The sequence below is a fragment of the Pithys albifrons genome, chromosome 7 (assembly GCF_047495875.1).
Source record: "Pithys albifrons albifrons isolate INPA30051 chromosome 7, PitAlb_v1, whole genome shotgun sequence".
NCBI lineage: Eukaryota > Metazoa > Chordata > Aves > Passeriformes > Thamnophilidae > Pithys > Pithys albifrons.
Window position 1 is genome coordinate 46,292,323 of NC_092464.1, and position 19,236 is coordinate 46,311,558.

The following is a 19,236-nucleotide window of genomic DNA, read 5'->3' on the forward strand; positions in this document are numbered from 1 at the left end:
CTTGAACTGAGTGGTTTTGGTCAAGTCCCACAAAAGAGGTAGTCACTCTCACTCTTGGTAACTGGTGGCCTGAGCCTACATGTGGCTGCATGAAACAGCTGCTGGAGCCCACCATGGCCTCTCCCAGCCACAAAAATGGGAGGCAAACCCTTTCCACTCCAGCCAAAAGTGCCCTGCCACAGCCAGGGTCTTGCTGTGCTTTGCACCACAGACGTCCAGGTGGAGGCTGAACCCTCCTGAACTGCTGGGACTTGTGCAAAGCAAGGTTTAGCCCCAGGCACTCAGCTTCTCCCAAAGGCAAACAGGGCTTGAGGGGACCACCCAGAGGGAGCTGTGACACCTCTCCTTCCCTCACCCCCGGAGCAGAGGAAGGCTTGCAAAAATTTGGTCATGGGATTTCTCGATAGTTGGGATGTTTTCCTGATATTGTGAAAAGTTCCAACACCGTCAATCCCTTAAAAAAGTGGCAGGCTGTGGTTAGTGTTAGCATGTTGTGGAGTCCCCCTTCTCCAGGTCCTGGGGGCTGGGGGAGCTCCACTGCTGTGCTCTGCCCTGTGCTAGGATTCCCATCCTGTCTTCCTGAGAAACCATAAACTTCCCTGACTAACCCTGTGCTGTGGCTGAGCTAACTTTTGTGAGTCCAAAGTTTATCAGAATAGCAGCTCAAACTCCAGCCTAAGGCTACTGCTGCATGGACAAGCCTCCAGCCTCTTGGTCCTCTTGGGAGGCACCAAACCAGTGCAGAGATTGCTTTGAAAGAAGACAAACTCACTGGAAGAGTCAGGATATTTTACATTTGGCCTCAGTTGCTCAGGAGTGCTTTTGTAAGGGAAATGGTAAAGAGGGGAGGGGATTTTTTATTTCTGACATGTTTTGGTCACAGCCCAATTCATGATTATTAAAGGCAGTGAATTTCCACATTCCTTAACATTTGGCCCTACCTCGTGGAGCCTGGGGCAGAATTACAATAACAAGTTCTGGGAATGCAGGACTCGTGCCTGGGCCCGCAGGATCAACTGCACCAGTTGATTTGCTTGCAGGTACCACAAACCCCCCTCTTCCCGAGCCCAGCAGTTCCTGTTGGAGCCCCCCCGACCTCTGGGCTCCTCCAGCTGTGTTTTGCCACAGAAATTTTGCAACAGGCCCATGGTGACAGAGGAGGGAGACTGGGATGCCAAGTGCAGAATCTGTAATCACGTGCCTGATGGGCCTGATCACACTGGGACGCTCTGAATGCGGTTTACACACTGTTCCTATACTTTTAAACAGTTGGGAACAAAATTATTTGACCCATCCCTAAGTGACATATGCCACTGTATAACAAAGCCACTCTAATTTTATGAACATCATGATCCATCTGCTTGTTTCCTGATCTGAATATCCCTGGAGTTGATCTTGCTGCAGTTGCATGTGGGTGATGCTGGATAATGGGGTGGGGGTTCCCAAAGGTGTTGGCAGGATTGGGATGCCAATGTTATCTTGGGTATCCAGGATATCATTTATTTTTGAGGACAGGGGCCATCCTCCTTGCAATGATCCAGGGTCCTGCAAGAATGTTCCCTTAGGCATGACGATCCAGCATGGAACTTGCATCTGTATTAAGAAAATTCATACAGTTTCCTACTCTACAGACTGATTGCTCCAACAGTTACGGAGATATTTCCTCACAGTTTTTCACGGGGGTAGGGGGCTGGGGTTTTCTTTCACACGGGTTCTTTGGGAGGGTGTCTGGGCTGGCACAGCCAGTCCCGCCGAGTAAGCAAAGGAGTATTATCCAGGGCGGAGACGAGGTCACCTGGGCCACCTAAACCACCCCCTGCAAAGCTTTCCAAGCCCCCATCCCAAGCGGGATGGGACACCGCGTGACGTCTTTGGAGCCGCACGTGACGTCATCGGCTCACTCTCCCGCGCGGGCACGGCGGAGCGGCCGCGAGCGCGCGCGGAGAAGGGGGGCGTGGCCGTGCGCGCTCCCGACTCCTGGTCACGCCCCCGGCCACGCCCCCGGGACGGGCGCGGCGGGAGCGAGCGGGATCCGCCGGCACTGCCCGGGAAAGAGCAGGAGCAGCAGGAGGAAGAAGCGCTCGTCCCGCCGAGCCGGGCATCATGGATAAGTACGACGACCTGGGTCTGGAAGCCAGCAAGTTCATCGAGGACCTCAACATGTACGAGGCCTCCAAGGACGGTCTCTTTCGGGTGGACAAAGCTGCCGGCAACAACCCCGAGTTCGAGGAGACCCGGCGGGTCTTCGCCACCAAGATGGCCAAGATCCATCTCCAGCAGCAGCAGCAGCAGCAGCTGCAGGAGGAGATGATGCTGGCCGCGATGAACGGAGGGGCTGCCGGCCTGCACGGCCCCCGGCCCAGCCCGCCGGTGCCGCGGGGGGCCAGGCCGCCCCCCGCCGCCGAGGGGCCCCGGGCCAGGCCCTGCGACGGAGCGGACCGGGGCCCCGGGGACAGCGGGACACGGGCCGAGCCCGCGGGCAGCCAGGCCGTGCGCCGGGGCTGGGAAGCGGAGCCCGATAGGGTGGCCGGGTTGGGGGGCGCGGGGCGCGGGGAGCTGCGGGCCGGCAGCCCCGGCGGGCCGGGCAGCGGGGCCGGGGGCCGAGACCCGGGGCCGGCCGGGCACAGATCCGCCTCCTTCTCGAACGCCCGGGTCCCCCCGGCACCCTCGGCAGGGCTGGAGCAGGCCGGCCCCCAGCAGCGGTCCTCGTCCTTCTCCACCCCCTCGGGGCAGCCCGGCGGCCCCCGGGCCGGGACGGACGGCAGGCAGCTCTGGTACCAGGGCGTCTCGCAGCCCTGCCCGCCCAGCCCCGCGCCCGCCGCCACCAGCCTGGACTGCCAGCATGCCGCTGCCTACCCCAGCACCGGGGGCCACTTGGTGGCCCATGGCCAAAGCCACCGGCCCAGCGGCGGCCCGAACCCAGAGCCGGGCTCCTCACGCCTGGCCCCGCGAGGGATGGGCACTCCCAGCGCTCCGCAGCCGCCCTTCCCGGACGGCGTGAGCGGGACACGGGCGGACTCGGCGCACCTGGATGGCTCCAGCACAGCAAAGGTGAAGCTGCCCTGCCAGACCCTCCTTCCGCAGCCAGAGCAGGGACCATCGGCGGCCGAGCTGAAGCTGGAGGCACTGACCCAGCGCCTGGAGCAGGAGATGGATGCTCGGCCAAAGGCTGATTACTTTGGTAAGGAGGCAGTCTGCCCAGAGGGCTCATTGCGAAGTGTCACTGCAGGGTTTGGACCTGCAGGATAGCATTTGCCTGTAGCTCTGCTTGGCTGATCTCTTTCTCTTGCCAGGAGGGATGGGAGTTGTTATTTAGCTCTTATTTATCACAGGAACTGAAAGCTCTTCCTCCTACAGCACCTTTTTCTCGAATCCTACCTCTTTAATTTTAAAGCAAAGGTAGTTTAGTATCTTTGGGGAAGGACAGTGCTGAAAAGAAGCTGCAGCAGCATGTTTGGAAGTGCCCTTCATTGCCAGCAGGGAGGCACTTAACTTTTCTTGACAGTACTCCTAGTTCTCTGTGTCTTAAAAGGATGTGGCCCGACCACGTGTTTGCGGGAAGACAGCAGAGGAGTTGTGAGGAGTTGTGTCTGCGTTTGCTGCAGCCATGGTGAAGGGCACAGAGCCCGGGGGAAGCTTCGTGACACGCACCCCCTCACTGAGGTGACCACAGCTTAGTGTGCTTGCAGGACCTGTTCAAGAGGAGTTGCTTTGGAATGGGAAGGGTGGTGGTTTCCCAAAGTTGCCAGGATTTCCCCTGACCTCCACGTGCTCGTTGCCATCAGCAGTGGAAGGACTGGTGCATCCTAAAGATTGCATAAAAATAGAGGGTAGGCACATTCTTCCCTAAATCTCGGGTCTGTGAGGAATCCAGACCACCACCAGAGGTTATTGCTGGCACTTGGCAGTGAAAAAGGACTGCTAACATGCAAGGATCTCCCAATGAGAATATTAAATGTCCTGCTGGATTAAACTGATTTTCTGCCCCAGGATGGCAGAAAGTCAGGTACAAATTCAACATTTCCTTTCCTTGCTGTGCTACTTTACAACTTAACAGCAGATAGAACAGTTCAGCTTTTGGGAGAGGGAAACCCAGAGTTGCTGGGAAGGCTGAAAACTCCGCAGTTAGCTTCACAAACAGCAGGATCAGGTCTAGTGCATGGATTTTCCTGAAGATTCTAAACCTGCAGTCACAGATGAAGCTCTCCAGCCTGATGCTGAGGAAAGGTTTGCATCTCAGGCTGCACAGGTGCTGTTCCACAGGGTCGTGCCCGATGGGGTGGGTGGGTGGGTGGCTCAGCAGTGGTCTGAGCCACACATTGGCTTCACACCAAGCTTTGGGGATGTAGCTGCAGATTGTGTAACAAAATGTGTGTCTTGGCATCAGGCAGGGGTACTTGCCACAGGGGGCTGTGCTGGGGTTGTTTGTCCTAATATCTGAGCCTGGATTCAGCCCTGTGGCAGAGCAAGCACAGTGTTATCCTGTCACAGCAAAGTGATGTGTGGAGTTGCTGCCCTCAGTGTTTGGGCCTGGGAACATGTTTTGGCACTTTCCATCCCACACAGGCAGCGCGCGCTTTGAATGGGCTGAAGGAGCCTTGTCTGGGCGTGGGGCTGAGTGCTGTGACAAAGCTCTGCAGATGGGGTTGGGACAGCAGTCTCATGGGAAGTGGTGCTCAAAAATGGGAATGTTTTTCTGGAGATGGCATTGAGCTCCACTGGAGAGGTGTCAGGGGTCTCCAACAGAGCGTGTTGTGTGTGTCTTCTCATGGTGCAGGTAAGTGGGCTGGATTGTACCTCATCCAAACTGTGCATGGGGTGAGGAAGCAGAGAAACCCAGTTGGTGGTTAGGTTATTTTTACATTTCTGTCACAAAATAAGGGTTAGAAGCAGGAGGAGACTTTTGTCCTGTGGGAAATTTGTAGTGAAACAGGGGTAGTTCTGGAAGCAGGTAGAGTCTGGCTGGTTGGGCAGCTGAGTTACCATTACCAGGGAGCTCCAGGGAGGGTGGAGAGGTGGAGGCTGCCTGATCCCCAGTGAGGTATTTTGACCTCCTGCTGGAGGGAGGTTTTGCACCAGGAGGTAGTGTCTGAGAAATCTGGGAAGGAGGAAAGGAAGAGGAAAAAAAGAAACGATGCAGTCATAGCAGAGGAAGAAGTAAAGTTTTGTGGAGCCGTAGCTCTGTGAGGGAAGGCTCAGCACATCTGCCCTGTGGAGTACCAAGGAACAGGAAGGGGCAAGTACCAAGGTATTTTAACCTTGGGCCTCCTCCTCCCACTCTTTCTCACTTTTATTTTCCTTTTTTGCAGTTACCTTACTTTCTTTGTTAGGAATAAGGGGCCCAGCTAGTCTTCTGAATCTATTTTTGCTATGTATGCCTTACCCTCAAGCTACCAAACTTTAGGATGGAAAATAAACACTTTTATGCAATAGTGATAAAAAGTATCAATATTTTGTTTTGTTGCAGACTTTTCCCCCAGTGAAGGGAAGTCTGTTGCAGCAGCTTTGCAGTACATTGGAGCCAGGAAATGAAACAAGGACTGAAGTGCAAATAACTGAAGTATTTTATCAGAAATGTTTTCAGTTCTACTTTTGTGTGCTGCTTTTGTAACAAGAGGATTTTTTTGAAGATGGGTCTGCCTGTCCTATTAACATACAATCCTTCAGTCTGTCTCAGTCAGGACCAGATATTTATAATGAACAATTAATTCTGATCGCAGTGAAGGAGCTGCTCTTTCCGTCACTATGTGAAAATGCGTGTTTGTAAATGAAAGCCTAGGAAAGGATAACTTAGGGCCTAGGCATAATACAGGTAGGATGCTCTGCTGAGGAGTAGCAGCCTGGTAGTCTGTCATCACCAGCTTGCTGTGCAAAATGCTTTTGTCTGCTGAGTATGTGCAATAAGTGAAAGAAGCAAACAAAGCGAAGAATTCTCTCCTTTTTTTCCTTTTTTTTTCATACTGCCCTATATGTGAGCTGCACGTGTCTCCAGAGGAATTTAGGTTCTCCAAGAGGGCTTTTGAAGTGCTGACTTGATTTATGTGGGCTGTCAAGAAGGACATAGGGAGTCTCAGGTATCATCCACGTCTGAAGCTCTGGGAGGGAAAAACTGAAATTGCTCCCTGGAGAGGCTGGTTCCCGTGCAGGGAAGGGGCCCTGTGCCCCTGGAAGGTGTTGTGGAAAGCCAGCTTAGAATTCATTCATGTTTTTGGTATACTGTTTTCAGGGAACATACAGGATTTGGGTGCCTGAATCCCACTGATTTTCTGTGGTGTTATTTTGGGAGAACCAGCCTTCATCTTCCTTTGGCAAAACAGATGATTAATTAAATAGGAGCGAATGGTGGAGTTGCAACACCTCCACTAGCACCACCCAGATGTTTAGTTAGGCAGAGTCACCGTCCCAAGGACTAGTGCTGGATGAGTTTTCAGGTGACAGCCAGACAGGTGCACAACCTAATCAACCATCTGCCTGGAAGTGACTTGGTAGAGGAGAGATCTGGCTGAGATGTGCTGGGATCTGCAGGGAGATTTGACTGTTTGTTTTGGTACAGCCTGTAGTACCATGCAGTTCCTCAGTCTGCAGGCACAGATGGATGCTTTTAGAGCTGTAACTTGTTGCATCACATTTTCACCGGTGCTTATTTCATGTAACTAGTTGGAAATCTCCACCTGATGGGGATTATCTGCACCCTCACCAAGAGCTTTTTTTAAAACCAGTTTTATGAGTACTTTTCTTGTTATAAATATCTGTTAGGTGTTGAATTCTGGCTTCCTTGTTATTTACAGCAGAACTGATAAGCTGTGGGTATCTTAGGAGGGCACTGGGCATCTTGTTTTGCAGTGAAAAACTGGAATGTTTCGCAGCAGTCAGGCGTAAGATCTCATAGCAAAGTGTGCAGGGTTTTTTTTCCCCTTGCAAGAAGCAGAGCAGTAGCTGAATCACTGAACCCTGTGGAGACCTGGAACCCCAGCACCTTTGAATGGGTGTGAGCAGCTCAAAGGCCAGCAGTGCTCTCTCAGGGTGTTGTGCACGGTGAAGTTGGTGATTCACTGCTGTGAAACCACAGTTTAGTTGGCTCTAGGACTGTTCACACCCACAAACTGTTCGAAACTGTGCTGGTGGTGCTGCCCCAGGACACCTCGGCAGCAATGAGGGTCACTTCAGGGCTGGCACGGGGAGTATTTCTGGTAAAAATGAAAGTTCTTCTGAGTTTGTTTTATATGTGATGGGTGATGATAACGGTGTTGTTTCCACTGGGAATGAGCAGAGGCATCCTTCAGTACCTGCTCCTGGGAGAGAACCAAGCTGGAAGGAGATGCCTGCCTGCAGCAGAGAGGAGTGGAGGGGCAGGGTGAGACAGGTCCTGGTGGAACAAGGAAGGCTGGAAGGATCATGGCACTTGGACCAGTGGGTGTGTGCAGATTGTAGAGCTTATCTCACTGCAAGGAACTAAGCAAATAAGTATCAGCCTGGAGTACAGTTCTTCAAGATTACAGCAGTATGTGCTTCTCCTCCCTTCCTCTTGGGAGCTCAGCTGGGTTTGCAAGCTAAGGAAAAATGTGCAAAATGGAAGAAAAAGAAGGGAGTTGAGGCAGAGGAGCAACCAGTCTTTCATCTAGGATTCTGTGGAAGTGGGAACTGGAAGAAATAAGGAGCCTCATTCATGTGGCACCCGAGTTATCATAATCTCTGACGTCACTGTAAGGTACTTAAAATGTCACTGACGTGAGTTTGATGGCATTTTTGTCATTCATTGGCAGTGTGTTCACAAAGGTCTGCAGCAAGGTCAGAGGTCAAGAACATGGCATGAAAAAAGGTACAGAAAAATTGCATTTACCAGCTCTGTGGTTCTTTGGGCAGAGTATCTGTACATCTTTGCTACCACTGAATGACAACCCAGTCAACCATTAGTGAACAGAACCAAACTACTGGGTTTTCCACGCACTCCATCTCACCTGGGCCTCACCTCCAGATCTTGAAATTACCTCTCCAGCAAGTGTGACAGCATAGCATGGCATGAAATGTGTGTGATTCAGACTGTGATGCAGAAAGGACTTTGTTATGGTGAGCCACAGGGAGGTGAGTGTAGGTTCTGGAGAAATTCTGAAATAAAAAGCAGGAGCATCACATTATGTATGACAGGGTGAAGGTTTTTGTCAGCAGACAGTCTTTGAAACGTGTGTGCAAGTGAAGGGTTTGGTTCTCCTGGGGTAAATAGGTGGGTTGGAAATTCAGAAACTGTATCTTCACAGAGTCCTCCCTGTCAGAGTGTCAGAGCAACATTCTAACAGGGAGAACCTTTGTAAAGGTACAACTTCTGCCAAGAGGCATCAGGGTCTACTTCTGGATTAGCTGTGCATGTGTGGACAGTTGGGAATGATAATACCAGAGGTATTTATGTGCAAAGTCTCTGGGGAGTTCTTTAAATACATCTAGGAGTTCTTCAGCATAAATCCAGCCTCCTGTAAGGAGAGGGCAAAAAGCAGTTCTATCTGATGGAGAAGAGTCAATCTGATCATGGAAATGAAGTTTGCATGGAGTATATGCAAGGGGTAGGACAGACTTAACTCTTGCAAGTGCTGTTTCTGGATTAGCCACATGTGTAAACCCACACCCACAGTCATCCTACCACTGCATTCCTCTTATCTGGGACCAAACTGGCATGGCAAGGAAATCCCAGCACTGAAGCAGCACTCCATTGCATTTGGCCCTTCAAAATTAAGCAGCAATCTTAGTAAGCCCAACCAGGAGCACGTGGAGGAAAGCTTGGCTCTACTGGGTGTTGCTGAGAAGGAGGTGCTGCTGGAAAAACTCACAGTTGTGCTCTTGGTTTGTGGATCAGTGCTGTCTGGCTTGTGGAAATAGATCATACCAAACAGCCCCAGAAAATGCTGCTCTTCCTCATGGCTTATGCTGAATTTTTAGCAGGTGGGATGCAGTAACTGAGCTCCTTCTGGTGTGTGTGAAACAGCAACACTTGGAGGAAATGTCTCCAGCGGCTTTGAGTCTGGTGGTAAATGAAAATGCACTTCTTGTACCTTGAGGGTGGGACTGACATTTCAGACTGAGCCCCGGGTTTGCTTTCGGTTCTGACACCCCTGAGCTCTGCATCAAACTTGTTTGGTCATGTGAGCTGAGGCTGCTCCTGGTGACAGCCCTGCTGGTTTGCAGTGCTGAGATGGAGTGTGGCAAGTGCCGGGAAGGGGCTCGCAGGGCATGTTTGCGGTCCCAGCTCTGCCCCAAAGGTCCCTTTGTTCAGACACTCCGCCGCAGCGCGGGCGGTTCTTTGCCGCCTGATGCAAAAGGGAACAGAGATGCCTTTGTTGTGCGGGGCCCGGCTGCCCTGCCGGCAGAAATTGAACCGAAATCAGCAATTTCCAGCCCTTTCCCTTTCCAAATCTGGCTACCGTTCTGCCTGTGCCCTCGAGCGTGAATTACTGGTGCTGTGCATGTGTGGTGCTCTGGGTTTGTCATCCGGGGGGTAAAAGAGAAACCTTTCATTTCTTCTTAATAACGTTGCCTAAAGTTAAAACCTGTCATTTTGAGGGAATATATACTTGAATTGATGCTTGCATAAACTCTTGTTATGATGCTTGCATAAACTTTTTGTGGCAAAGTTACCCAGCGCAGGAATCGGGCATCTTGCTGAGCTGTGGCTACTCCAGATCCCTCTGCTTCGAGCTGAGGACAGAATTTTTTGCTATAAGCTGCTCCATGCCAAGAAAATTACCCGGAATTGCTGACTAGTGTCAGCGGCATGTGGGGCTGGACTGATGCTGCTGACATTTTAACACTACGCCCTGGCCAGCAGAAAGCACACTCAGCACTGTTTCGGGAAATAGCTGTTGGAGCTGGCGTGGAGGAGGGCACAGAGCCTGTTCTGCAGTGGGCTGGGGTTGGAGGTGGCCCCTGGAGCGCCGCTTTCCAGCAGCCTGGCTTTGCACACGTGTTGCCGAGCTCAGCGACTGCCTGCCGTCAGCAACAGGTATTGCTGTTTCCTTGCATAGCCTAAGCCAAAAAACCGGGATCATTGTGACAGCAGGAGTGAATGGAAAAAAAAAAAAAGGCAAAAGGAAATGAAAAATCTCTAAAAATCACCATTTTTTCCCCCTTTTGGGTCAGGTGTGCTGAGATTCAGAGATGAAGGCTCGAGTATGTTGCTTTAAATACTTCGTAATATTGATCTGAAAAAAGCAAAGATTTATAGAGCAATTCCACTTGCTACTGAGATTTAATAGGCTTTCTAATAAGGTTTAGCAGGTACATGCAAAAATATAAAGTAGATACAGATGTGCCATAATGCCATTTTTCAGTTGGCACAGGACATGTATGAATATTTATAGTATGGCTGGTAACTTCGTGGTTGGGTAATTTATCACATTATAGTTTTTACAGACAACACTGCCCATGTATTTTAAAGGCCCTTTCATTCTTTGACTTTATTTTCCATGTTTTAGGGGCCTAAATATTTAAAGAAGTGGGTAAAAGAGGTAATCAGGGGATGAAATGGAGCATGTACTGGAAGGGAGGGGGGAAGGTGGGGTTGGTCTGGGTTTGGGAGGTGGAGGAAAGTTTGGATACGGATGCAGGAGCCTGAGCAGCTTTCACAGGATCTGTCTGGACTGTCATCTGTCCCACTGGGGAGCCCACAGGGGCAGTGCCTGTGCTCTGAAGCCTAATGGGATGGGCAGGAGACAGCAGAGGCAATTTCTGCCCTCCATGGGGTTTGCATTAGCATAATTTCATAATGGTTTATGCCTGCCAGCATCTTTGCTGGGCACTGTGCCTGCACTCAGCTGCTGTGCCTTCTGCCTCCTGCTTCTTCGTGCTGCTCATCTACAGTCAGTGTCACCTGGGTGCTTTGTGGATAGCAGGAAATCGGAGCACACTGGTGAGTTTTTCTGGAGCCACCACTCATTGGCACGGAGAAGGGGAAAATGCAGCACTTACAGTGCAATAAATACATTGGCTCTGTGGAAAGCTTGGTGGGTGTCGTGGAAAATTGGCAGGTTTTCTGCTCTCAACTTTCTGCTCAGCGTTGCTGTAGTCAAGAGGGAATTTTGAGTCATTAGCTCTTGTGTCAGATCATTGCACAAAAACTCAGGCTGCTGCTGAACGTGTGCATTCCTGGGGGAGCACATCCCTTTGGAGAGCGAATTTTCTTATCTTTGCCTTGACTTCTTTTTTTTAAATCTTTTTTTTAATGCCTGCAGGATTTATCTTTTGCTTTCTTAAAATGTTTCTTTCAATAAATGAGGTAAACCTTCTTGGTTCGAAAAGAACTAGCAAGCTTTGCTCACTTGGTGCCAATCTGTGTGCTGGGTTGAGCCCACAGCCAAGCTAGCATTTCAGTTCGGGCTGGATTTGGACAAAACAAAGTAACTAATTATTCTCTGCAGCCTTCTGTCCAGGTTTGTGTCAGTTTGGACTCTGAGTGCAGTGGGGCTTGGCACAGCACTGGGATGGCTTTCAGCGTGCTGGTTGAATGCAGACAGGCAGCTGCAGCACAGAGAGCCAGGTCTGCTCTGGGAAAATCCAGGAAAATCAAGTGTCTGCTTTTCAGCAGCTATGTGTATGCTGCTGCAAAGGACTCTGGAGTGTTTTTATCCCTGGAGTGTGAAAACTGATGGCTGTAGTCATCAGCTGCAGGAAAAAATTGTTACCCACCCTGGGAGCGCCAGCGTGGTGCTGCCAGAGTTGGGAGTTACTTTTCAGCACTGTCGTAAGCATGTTGGGTTTCTTCCTAACTTTCTCCAGACCTTTCCAATTACTCCCAAGCTTGTGGTGCCCCAAAAGAAGCCAAGTTTTGTTAACCACAGCATGACTAGGGATCTCCAGCAAGATGGTGTTGTCTGTCCTCTTGGGCCAGTAGGAGCAAGATGTGACTGATAGTCCCTTGCCCCAGGGATTTAAGAGTCAGTGAATGAGACTGAGCAGTGGTGGAAGGAGAGACATTGAGGTGAAGTCACATCAGAGTTGTCATGGACCAGAGACAGAAACACATCATCTGTTTTTCCTTCACACTGCCCCTTTTGGGTAGATCTGTGTTTATTTGCTTAAACACGAATTAGAGTTTCTAATTTAGAGGTAGTTAAAGGGTGATGCTGCTTTAAAATGATCTGTCGCAACCACAGGGTAATGCCTGAAGCAAATAAACTGGCTTGATGTGTCATTTGCCTTGGGAAAGGACTTTCTCTCCCCAGACTCTAGTAGTGGTTTGGGGTGGCCTTGCTGCATTTCTCCCTGCAAGGTGGAGGGAGCAGATCCTTCTAGCACAGAGGGCATGAAACTCAGTTGTCACTTCTTACTCTGTTATCAGAATAGTTTTGCATGGAAATGTGGTGAGATTTGAGAGGTCCTAGGGTGAACACACAAGAACCTTTATGACAGTCCCTCCCCACCACTGCACGTCTGCCCCATTGCTGCTATTCCCAGCATCTCCAGGCAGGCCTGGAGTGTCCCAGAGGTGGAAATCCTCACTCGGGAATTCTTCTCTGCCCAGCTCAGATGTCTGGTTGGAGCCCCACACCAGGGTGGGTGCTAGTGGACATGTACTTGCCTGTGCTGGCAAGAGACTGAGATGAACAGCTGAGTGCAGTTTTCTTCTCCCTCCTTTGGAGCTCCAGAGCTGGTAATGGTGGAGGTAGGAAAGTGTGGTGTGAGGAACAACTTGATTTTGCACTTAGGACAGTGTATAGCCAGAAGTTGTCTGTGTGTGCTTTCCTTGGCTCTCCTTCCCCCCATGGGCCACCTGAGAGTCAGCCCTGCTGCCACCAGCAGGTACTCTCTCCTTAAAACTGTCTGTTTTCTTGTCTTGTCCTGCAAGAGGCAAGAGGAACGTCAGCAGGCAGGTGGTCTGTAGATGCCCCTGTGTGACTGGCAGAGGGAAGAGAGGTAGGTGTCATGTAGTCCAGCTCTGTTTCTGTGGGAAATCCTTAGGGCCTTCAGCAGACATGACCAGGGGCTCAAATTGGTAATTTAAAGGAGCTAAGTGCAGAAGTGTGTTTTCCTCACAGCAGTTGCAAACAAGCAGCTTATCTTATACAATGTCACAGAACTACTGGTCTGTGAACAGCTCTGAGCACCACTTACTAATACCCAGGCTTTTGTGAGGGTCCTTAAGCAGGTTTAGGTGTATATAAACATTGTGAGGAAGGATGGGAGAAGGAAGGAGATGTTTCTGTAGCCACAGGGCTGTTCCTGTGCAGTTTATTTTTTTGCAAGGGTCTTTCACCATGGAGGTTTGATGACCGTACTGACCACTGTTAACTGTGTCTCTCAGCACAGGTGACACTCATGTCACCCACATCTTGTGGCTTCAATGGTCCTAAGCTGTCAAGCCTCCATGATAAGCTGCATGTGTTGTCACTCAACCAGTGACTCAAACACCCCCTGGGGTCCCACTTCTGACCTCTGTCTCCCTCTCTCTCTTCCAGGCACCTGTGTGAAGTGCACCAAGGGTGTGTATGGAGCAAACCAGGCTTGCCAGGCCATGGGGAACCTCTACCATGACAGCTGCTTCACCTGCGGAGCCTGCAGTGAGTACTCTCTCCCTGGTCTGCCACTGCTGCCAGGCCCTGGAGCTAATTCTTTGGGCTTAACATTCTTCTGGTGTAAAGGGGCCGAAAAAAAGAAAGTGGTTATTGAATTATCTGCGAGCTGGAGTGTGCCACAGCTGTATGTTTTGGTGGTGGTGGTTGCTCTTTGGTTTTGGATGGGTTGTTGCAAGGTGTTTTGGATTGTGCCAGGCTTCTTCCTGGTTGTTTTCATTCCCCTGCCTTTCAGTTATAGCCATGGGGTTTTTTTATTTACATGAGTGATTTTTCAAAGTGACATTGAGTATGCCTTAGCTAACACGTAGAGGGTTTTTGTCTTGTCAGACTTTACAGCCATTCTGGCCTTTCAGTCTGAGAACCCCAGGGAGGGCTGGTGGAACTGGATATCGTGCAGAGGTATCAGGCTGGGAGCAGTGAACATGAGCCATGTGAAACCTACCCAAGAAAGAGAGTGAAAAGTTCAGCTGGCCCTGCTGAGCTCCCTGCCACTTGTCAGACCCACACCTGAAGGGTGCTGGAGCACACAGCATCCTCCTGAGTGGCTTTTCTGCAGTCTGTACTGGAGCTGGGGTGAGGAACAGGCCACTTGATATTAAATCGTGGCTGTGTTTGTAAGACAGTGTTTTTTCTACTTTATTATGTTTAACTCCAGTGCTAGTGGCATATTTTTAGAAATGTAGTTGTATATGTGGTGGCATAAAACAAAATAATCTGCTGCTGCTTTTGTATATATGAGTTTGGTTTTCCCAGATGAGGCTTAGGGTTTTTCTCCTGAGTTGTATTTAGAGTTGTAAACTCATCAGGACTGCATGTGTTTTATTTGGAACTGTAAAGTGGGAATAAATATAGAAAGATGTGTATGCTTTTTAATAATAGCTGAACCCTGAACTGTGCTCATTTCCCAGCTGTCTGGCAGCAGCTGCCCTGCCTCACCTATGTGTGGAGTACAGCACTTCGCCATCATCCAACCAAAAATGGGAAAACTGAAAAGAAAAAGTGGTCTTTGCAGGTAGTGGCACTTTCCTAAAGGCTCAGAAGTCAGCAGCTGACTCCTCTGCCCTCTTTTATAAATTAATTCAAAATTCATTAATAAATCTTCTCCCATGGAGAGGATTCCTGGTTGCAGTTTGGGCTTTACTTCAGGAACCTTTTGCTCTCTATGGCTGGGACGCCTCTGAACTGCCCTTGCACCCAAAGCTCCTGTTAAAAATAATCCAGCAGCAGGTTCGAGCTGTCTTAAATTTCTAAAATTACTACTGTGCAACTGGTGCTTTAGAAAGAAACACTTTCAATCCTCCTTTTGGAATGAATTTTACAATCTTTATTTGGAGACCAGTGTTAGAAAGGTACTTGTGGTTGCAGAGGTATCCATGGTTACTTCTGTGTATGTTTGTCTGTGTTTGGTTAAAAATTAGCTTAATCCCATTTCTAATGAGGTGGGTTGGTGAGGTTTGAAAGAACAACTCTTTGCTGCTTATTCTGAAAGTCAACCCTTTCCAAAGGTTTCCAGTGCAAGATGAAAAGGTGTGGATGTCAGGTGAGTCTTAGAAAGGTGGAATGAAGCTAAGGTGAGCAAAGTGAAACCCATTTTCCCTCTTTCCCAGGGTGCAACTGAGAAATGTGCTGAGTAGATGTGTGGGGGTAAAGGGATTCAAATGGAACATAAAATTAAAAAATAAAGCTAGGAAAACGGGGGAGGGAGGGACAGGAGGAGAAAGGGGGAACTGGAGCAATAGTATTATTTCTCTGAGTAGAAAATACTGTATTCCAATACAAAATAAAAAAGGGGAATGCAAGTCATGTGAGTGTGAGAGCCCAATTCAGCTTGTTATGTGCAGGAGAGTAGTCAGTCATGAAAACTCAAGCCCTTCTCATTGTGGCAGTGGCCACACTAAGATGGAAACTGGAGGCAGCAGCAGCCAGCAGGATGGCATGGATGGATGGAGGGGAGGGTGTGTGGTGGGGTGGGATTCCCAGCACTCCAAGAAGAGTGTTGCCAGAGGGAAGCCCCCCCATTAGTGGTGTTTTCCCCATGTGCACACTCCTCTATGGGCAGCAAGGCTTGCAAGAAACCCAGCAGAGCAGGGGATGGTTTCCTGTGCTGCCCTTGTGCTCCCCACGGCCTTCATGCACAGTCACTTTGCTGCCTTGGCTTGTGCTGGGCTGGTGCTCTGATTCATCAAGGCTCTCTGCACTGTGGCTGCTTGACTCAGGATGCCTGGGGTGGTACAGGCCGTCCTGCCCTGCGCTCAGGGAGGAAATGTACCCCAGGGGAGTCCCCCCCTTGCGCAGACTGAAGTCATTTGCCAGTCCCACAAACCACCAGCAGCTACGGGCAAAAAGGGCACACAGCCCTGTTGTTCACCCAGAGAGGACTCATGCCCCTCTGCAGGTTTGCTTGTCATCTGTGTCACTGCAGTAAATGCAGTGAGACCATTTTATCTGCCAGAAAAATTAGTACTTGTTTGGACGGTGTTGCCTGTCTAGAGGAAACTGGTTTCTAGCTGAAAAGTAAGTAGTGCTTTTTAGGTCAAGTGGAGTTCATCTTGGACACCATCCAGTACAAACTTGACTTGGAGAAGTCAAGGTTGCTCATGATTTCAATCCTAAAATTTCTGCTGCAGTGGAACATGGACTATCCTCTACTCCAATAAATAAAATATACAAAATTACCTATTAAGGTAAAGCATATTGTCCTCCAGATATTTATAACCACTGTCCTGCTGTTTTCATTTTAGCAAGCATTTCTAATTTTGCTCGTAGTTGGATTTGTGTCCAAATGTGTATTGGTTTCCCTAACAGAGAAAATCAAGAGGGTCTAAGAAGCAAGGGGTTGTGAGGGGGTGATACCTCATAGTGCCAAATTTCCTGCACCCTGTGCCTCCCAATACACACATGTTCAGAGATTAATGATAGAGCACTTTGTTGAACAGAGCTGTGCACACGTTACAGGGTTCAGTTGGCAGGAAAAAAATGTAAAGTTTTATCTGAGCCAACAGCATGTAATCCAGAAGATTTGGCTCAGAGGTCAAAATAACTGATTTAGAATTATTAGTTTGGCATAAATGTCTCATTTATCTTCTTGTTTGTTACAGGGCAGAGGCACAAACAAGGCAGCCTTTTGCAGAGAGGGAGAGAAAAAAAACAGGCTTTTTCTGTAGCATTAGTAATAAATGGTATTTGCTTTACAGGAGGGCCACAAAAGTAGGTTAAAAAAAAAGCCTCAAAACGTGTAGAGCTATTTCCTGCAGAGTGTCTGTTTCAGTCTTGGGTTTTGGGGCTTTTTTTCAGCTAACTTGTCAAATGGTTTTTGACATGTTAACCATTTAAGTTAAACCACTACTTTATAGCTCTTCAGAACACAAAAGGTACAAGTGTTTCCAGATGTTGATATTTACTATCAAGGTAGTAAGGACATCTTATAAATTATCTCCATTTAATTAGACAGTATCACTGATCTGCTGGAGTGTTTTACTGTTTTCTCTGGGTTTCAACCAGGCTGATCCCTGACTGCCACAGGCTGTCTGGAAAACAGACCTTTTTAGCTCTCCTGACAGTGTAATTTAGAGCATAAGAAACTTGTACTTGAGCCACTTGGTCCTCAGAGGAAATCTGAAAGCTAAAAAAGTGCAAGGGAAGTGTCAGAGATGGTTGTGAAGGAAATCAGAAGGTGAGGAAGGAAATCAGAAAAAAAAAACGATTGCAAGTCGGTTGGAAGAAGGAAGGTTTGATGTTGAGCTACAACACAAGGGCCAAAGTGAGGACCAGATTTTGGCCCCTTACTGCAAAGAGTTGGAAACGTTGTTCATTTGCCAGATTACAGAATTCGACCTTTGACATGCCAATATCACTGCATTATTTGCTTTTTCTTTTGTTTTTTTTTTATCTTTTGCAAGCTCAGATTGATGTTGATGTCTGTGTAGCGGTAACAGGCTGCTGTTCCAGTGACAGAATTTGAAATGCCTGCCTCTTGCCACCCTCTGATTATATGTATTTCTTATTTAGTATTTCACTACATAGTTGTGTTTACGAGTGTCAAGGGCCACTTACTAAACTAGGTAGCTAAGCTATTGCAGCAGTATTATCTGCAAGCATAGTCCTCTGCTTGGCTAATTAGTCATGCTGCAGTAATTATAAAGCGTGGCTACTGAGAGCAATGCAGCCCTTGGTGTCTTTGGGCTAATTATTTTAAATAAGCAGGTCCTATATTGGTATGTAACTCCTGGAACAAAAAAGCCCTGGTTTTTATTAGCACTGCTAAGTAACTCTAGAAGTAGAAAGTCACCTTTTTCTGCACGTGTGACTTAATCCCAGGCAGCAGGATAGCCAGCCTTGCCAAGAGAATTTCCCCATGACACATGTATGTGGATGTTTATCTTCAGATGCAGAAACTGCCTTCTCTTTAGTGGAGGCAGAATTTTCTGCCTATAATTGGATATAAACCCACTACACCAATTGACATGCTTGAGAAATGTGCAAATCTTCAAAGTGGAGAGTGCAAAGTGTTGCCAGTAATCCATCCTCAGCCTCCCTTCAATAAAATCACCGGGCCAGAGTCCTCATAGTAAACAATGTGGTTTTTTTTTTTAACAGGAGAACTGTCAGAAAAGATTCAGATGTGCCTGGACTTACAGTTTGGGAGTCAGGGAATTCATCTGTGCATGTTTCTGCTCCAGTGTAAATCACTGCTATGCTCTTGCTGGCTTTTTGTCTTCAATCTCTCCACTCGCTGGTGAAAAATCCTGTTGTTCACAGGAAGTACTTGTTGTAGATGAGAAAAGCATGGCAGGTTTTATAGTGCAGTGACAGTACTTGTTCCTCTCCTGGCCAGATTTCAGGGCTGTAGTGATTTGGGGTCTGAGCTGAAGGGGTTTTGGCATAATTCAGGTGTCCTCAGTAGACAGCCTTAATGGAAAGGTGCAAGTGTTCAGCTCACACAAGGGGATGCAGTCAGGAATTTATCAAAATATTAGTGATTTCAGTCAATGGCATGTGTTTTAGTGCTGGCTAAAAGTCTGAAATCATTAGGACAATATGAGAAAAAAGGTTGAAATCTTCAATGGAATAAATTTTGAGTCTTGTCCTTTTATTTTATAATGTCATCTTCAAAGAGCTGTTTTCTGTTAAGAACTGGCATAGGATTAATTGTGCTGTAAAGATTTTAGGGGGTTTCTTACAATGTTTTAATGTTACCTGTGAGTCATTTTCTGAGTAGTGTCTCAGTAAGCACTGAGGCCCCCCCATACCTGGAGAAATTTAAAAGTGCTCTCTTATGTAGTTTTGATGCACAGTTACATTCACTAAGGTCACAGAGACTGCCTTGTCCTCCTTCCTCCCTTGCTGAGGCTCTGTCCATGTCGATGGCAGCCTCTGGGTGACAGGTGAGAGGCCAGCTCTGATGACCACTTAGTTTTGATGCATTTTGGGGAAGGGATCAGCTGTCCCCGCTGTGATACAGAGTCTCTGAGCACTGGGCTGAAAACCATTTACTTGTCAGGGACTCCCTGGATTATAGCACTGCTTTGTCCCGGGGTGACTGTATCTTACCTCTGAATTTTTACATTTCTAGGGGTTTTCTCTAAAAAGGAGGGCTCCTGGATATCTTCTTGCAACGCTTTGCCATCAGCCAAGGAGAGGTGTTGCTCGATTATGTGGTGTGCTGTGGTTTTGTAATGTT

At 48.6% G+C, this 19,236-nt stretch overlaps 1 protein-coding gene across 1 annotated transcript in view; it reads left to right on the forward strand.

Annotated features, from left to right (window-relative positions):
* The first annotated feature begins 1,996 nt into the window (after positions 1 to 1,996).
* LIMD1 (LIM domain containing 1) overlaps positions 1,997 to 19,236 on the forward strand; it is a 33,930-nt gene continuing 16,690 nt past the window's right edge. Inside the window, exons 1-2 of the mRNA XM_071561374.1 lie at positions 1,997 to 3,181; positions 13,440 to 13,541. Of these exons, the coding sequence (XP_071417475.1) occupies positions 2,104 to 3,181; positions 13,440 to 13,541 (1,180 nt within the window). The 5' untranslated portion in view covers positions 1,997 to 2,103. The remainder of the gene's footprint in view (positions 3,182 to 13,439; positions 13,542 to 19,236) is intronic.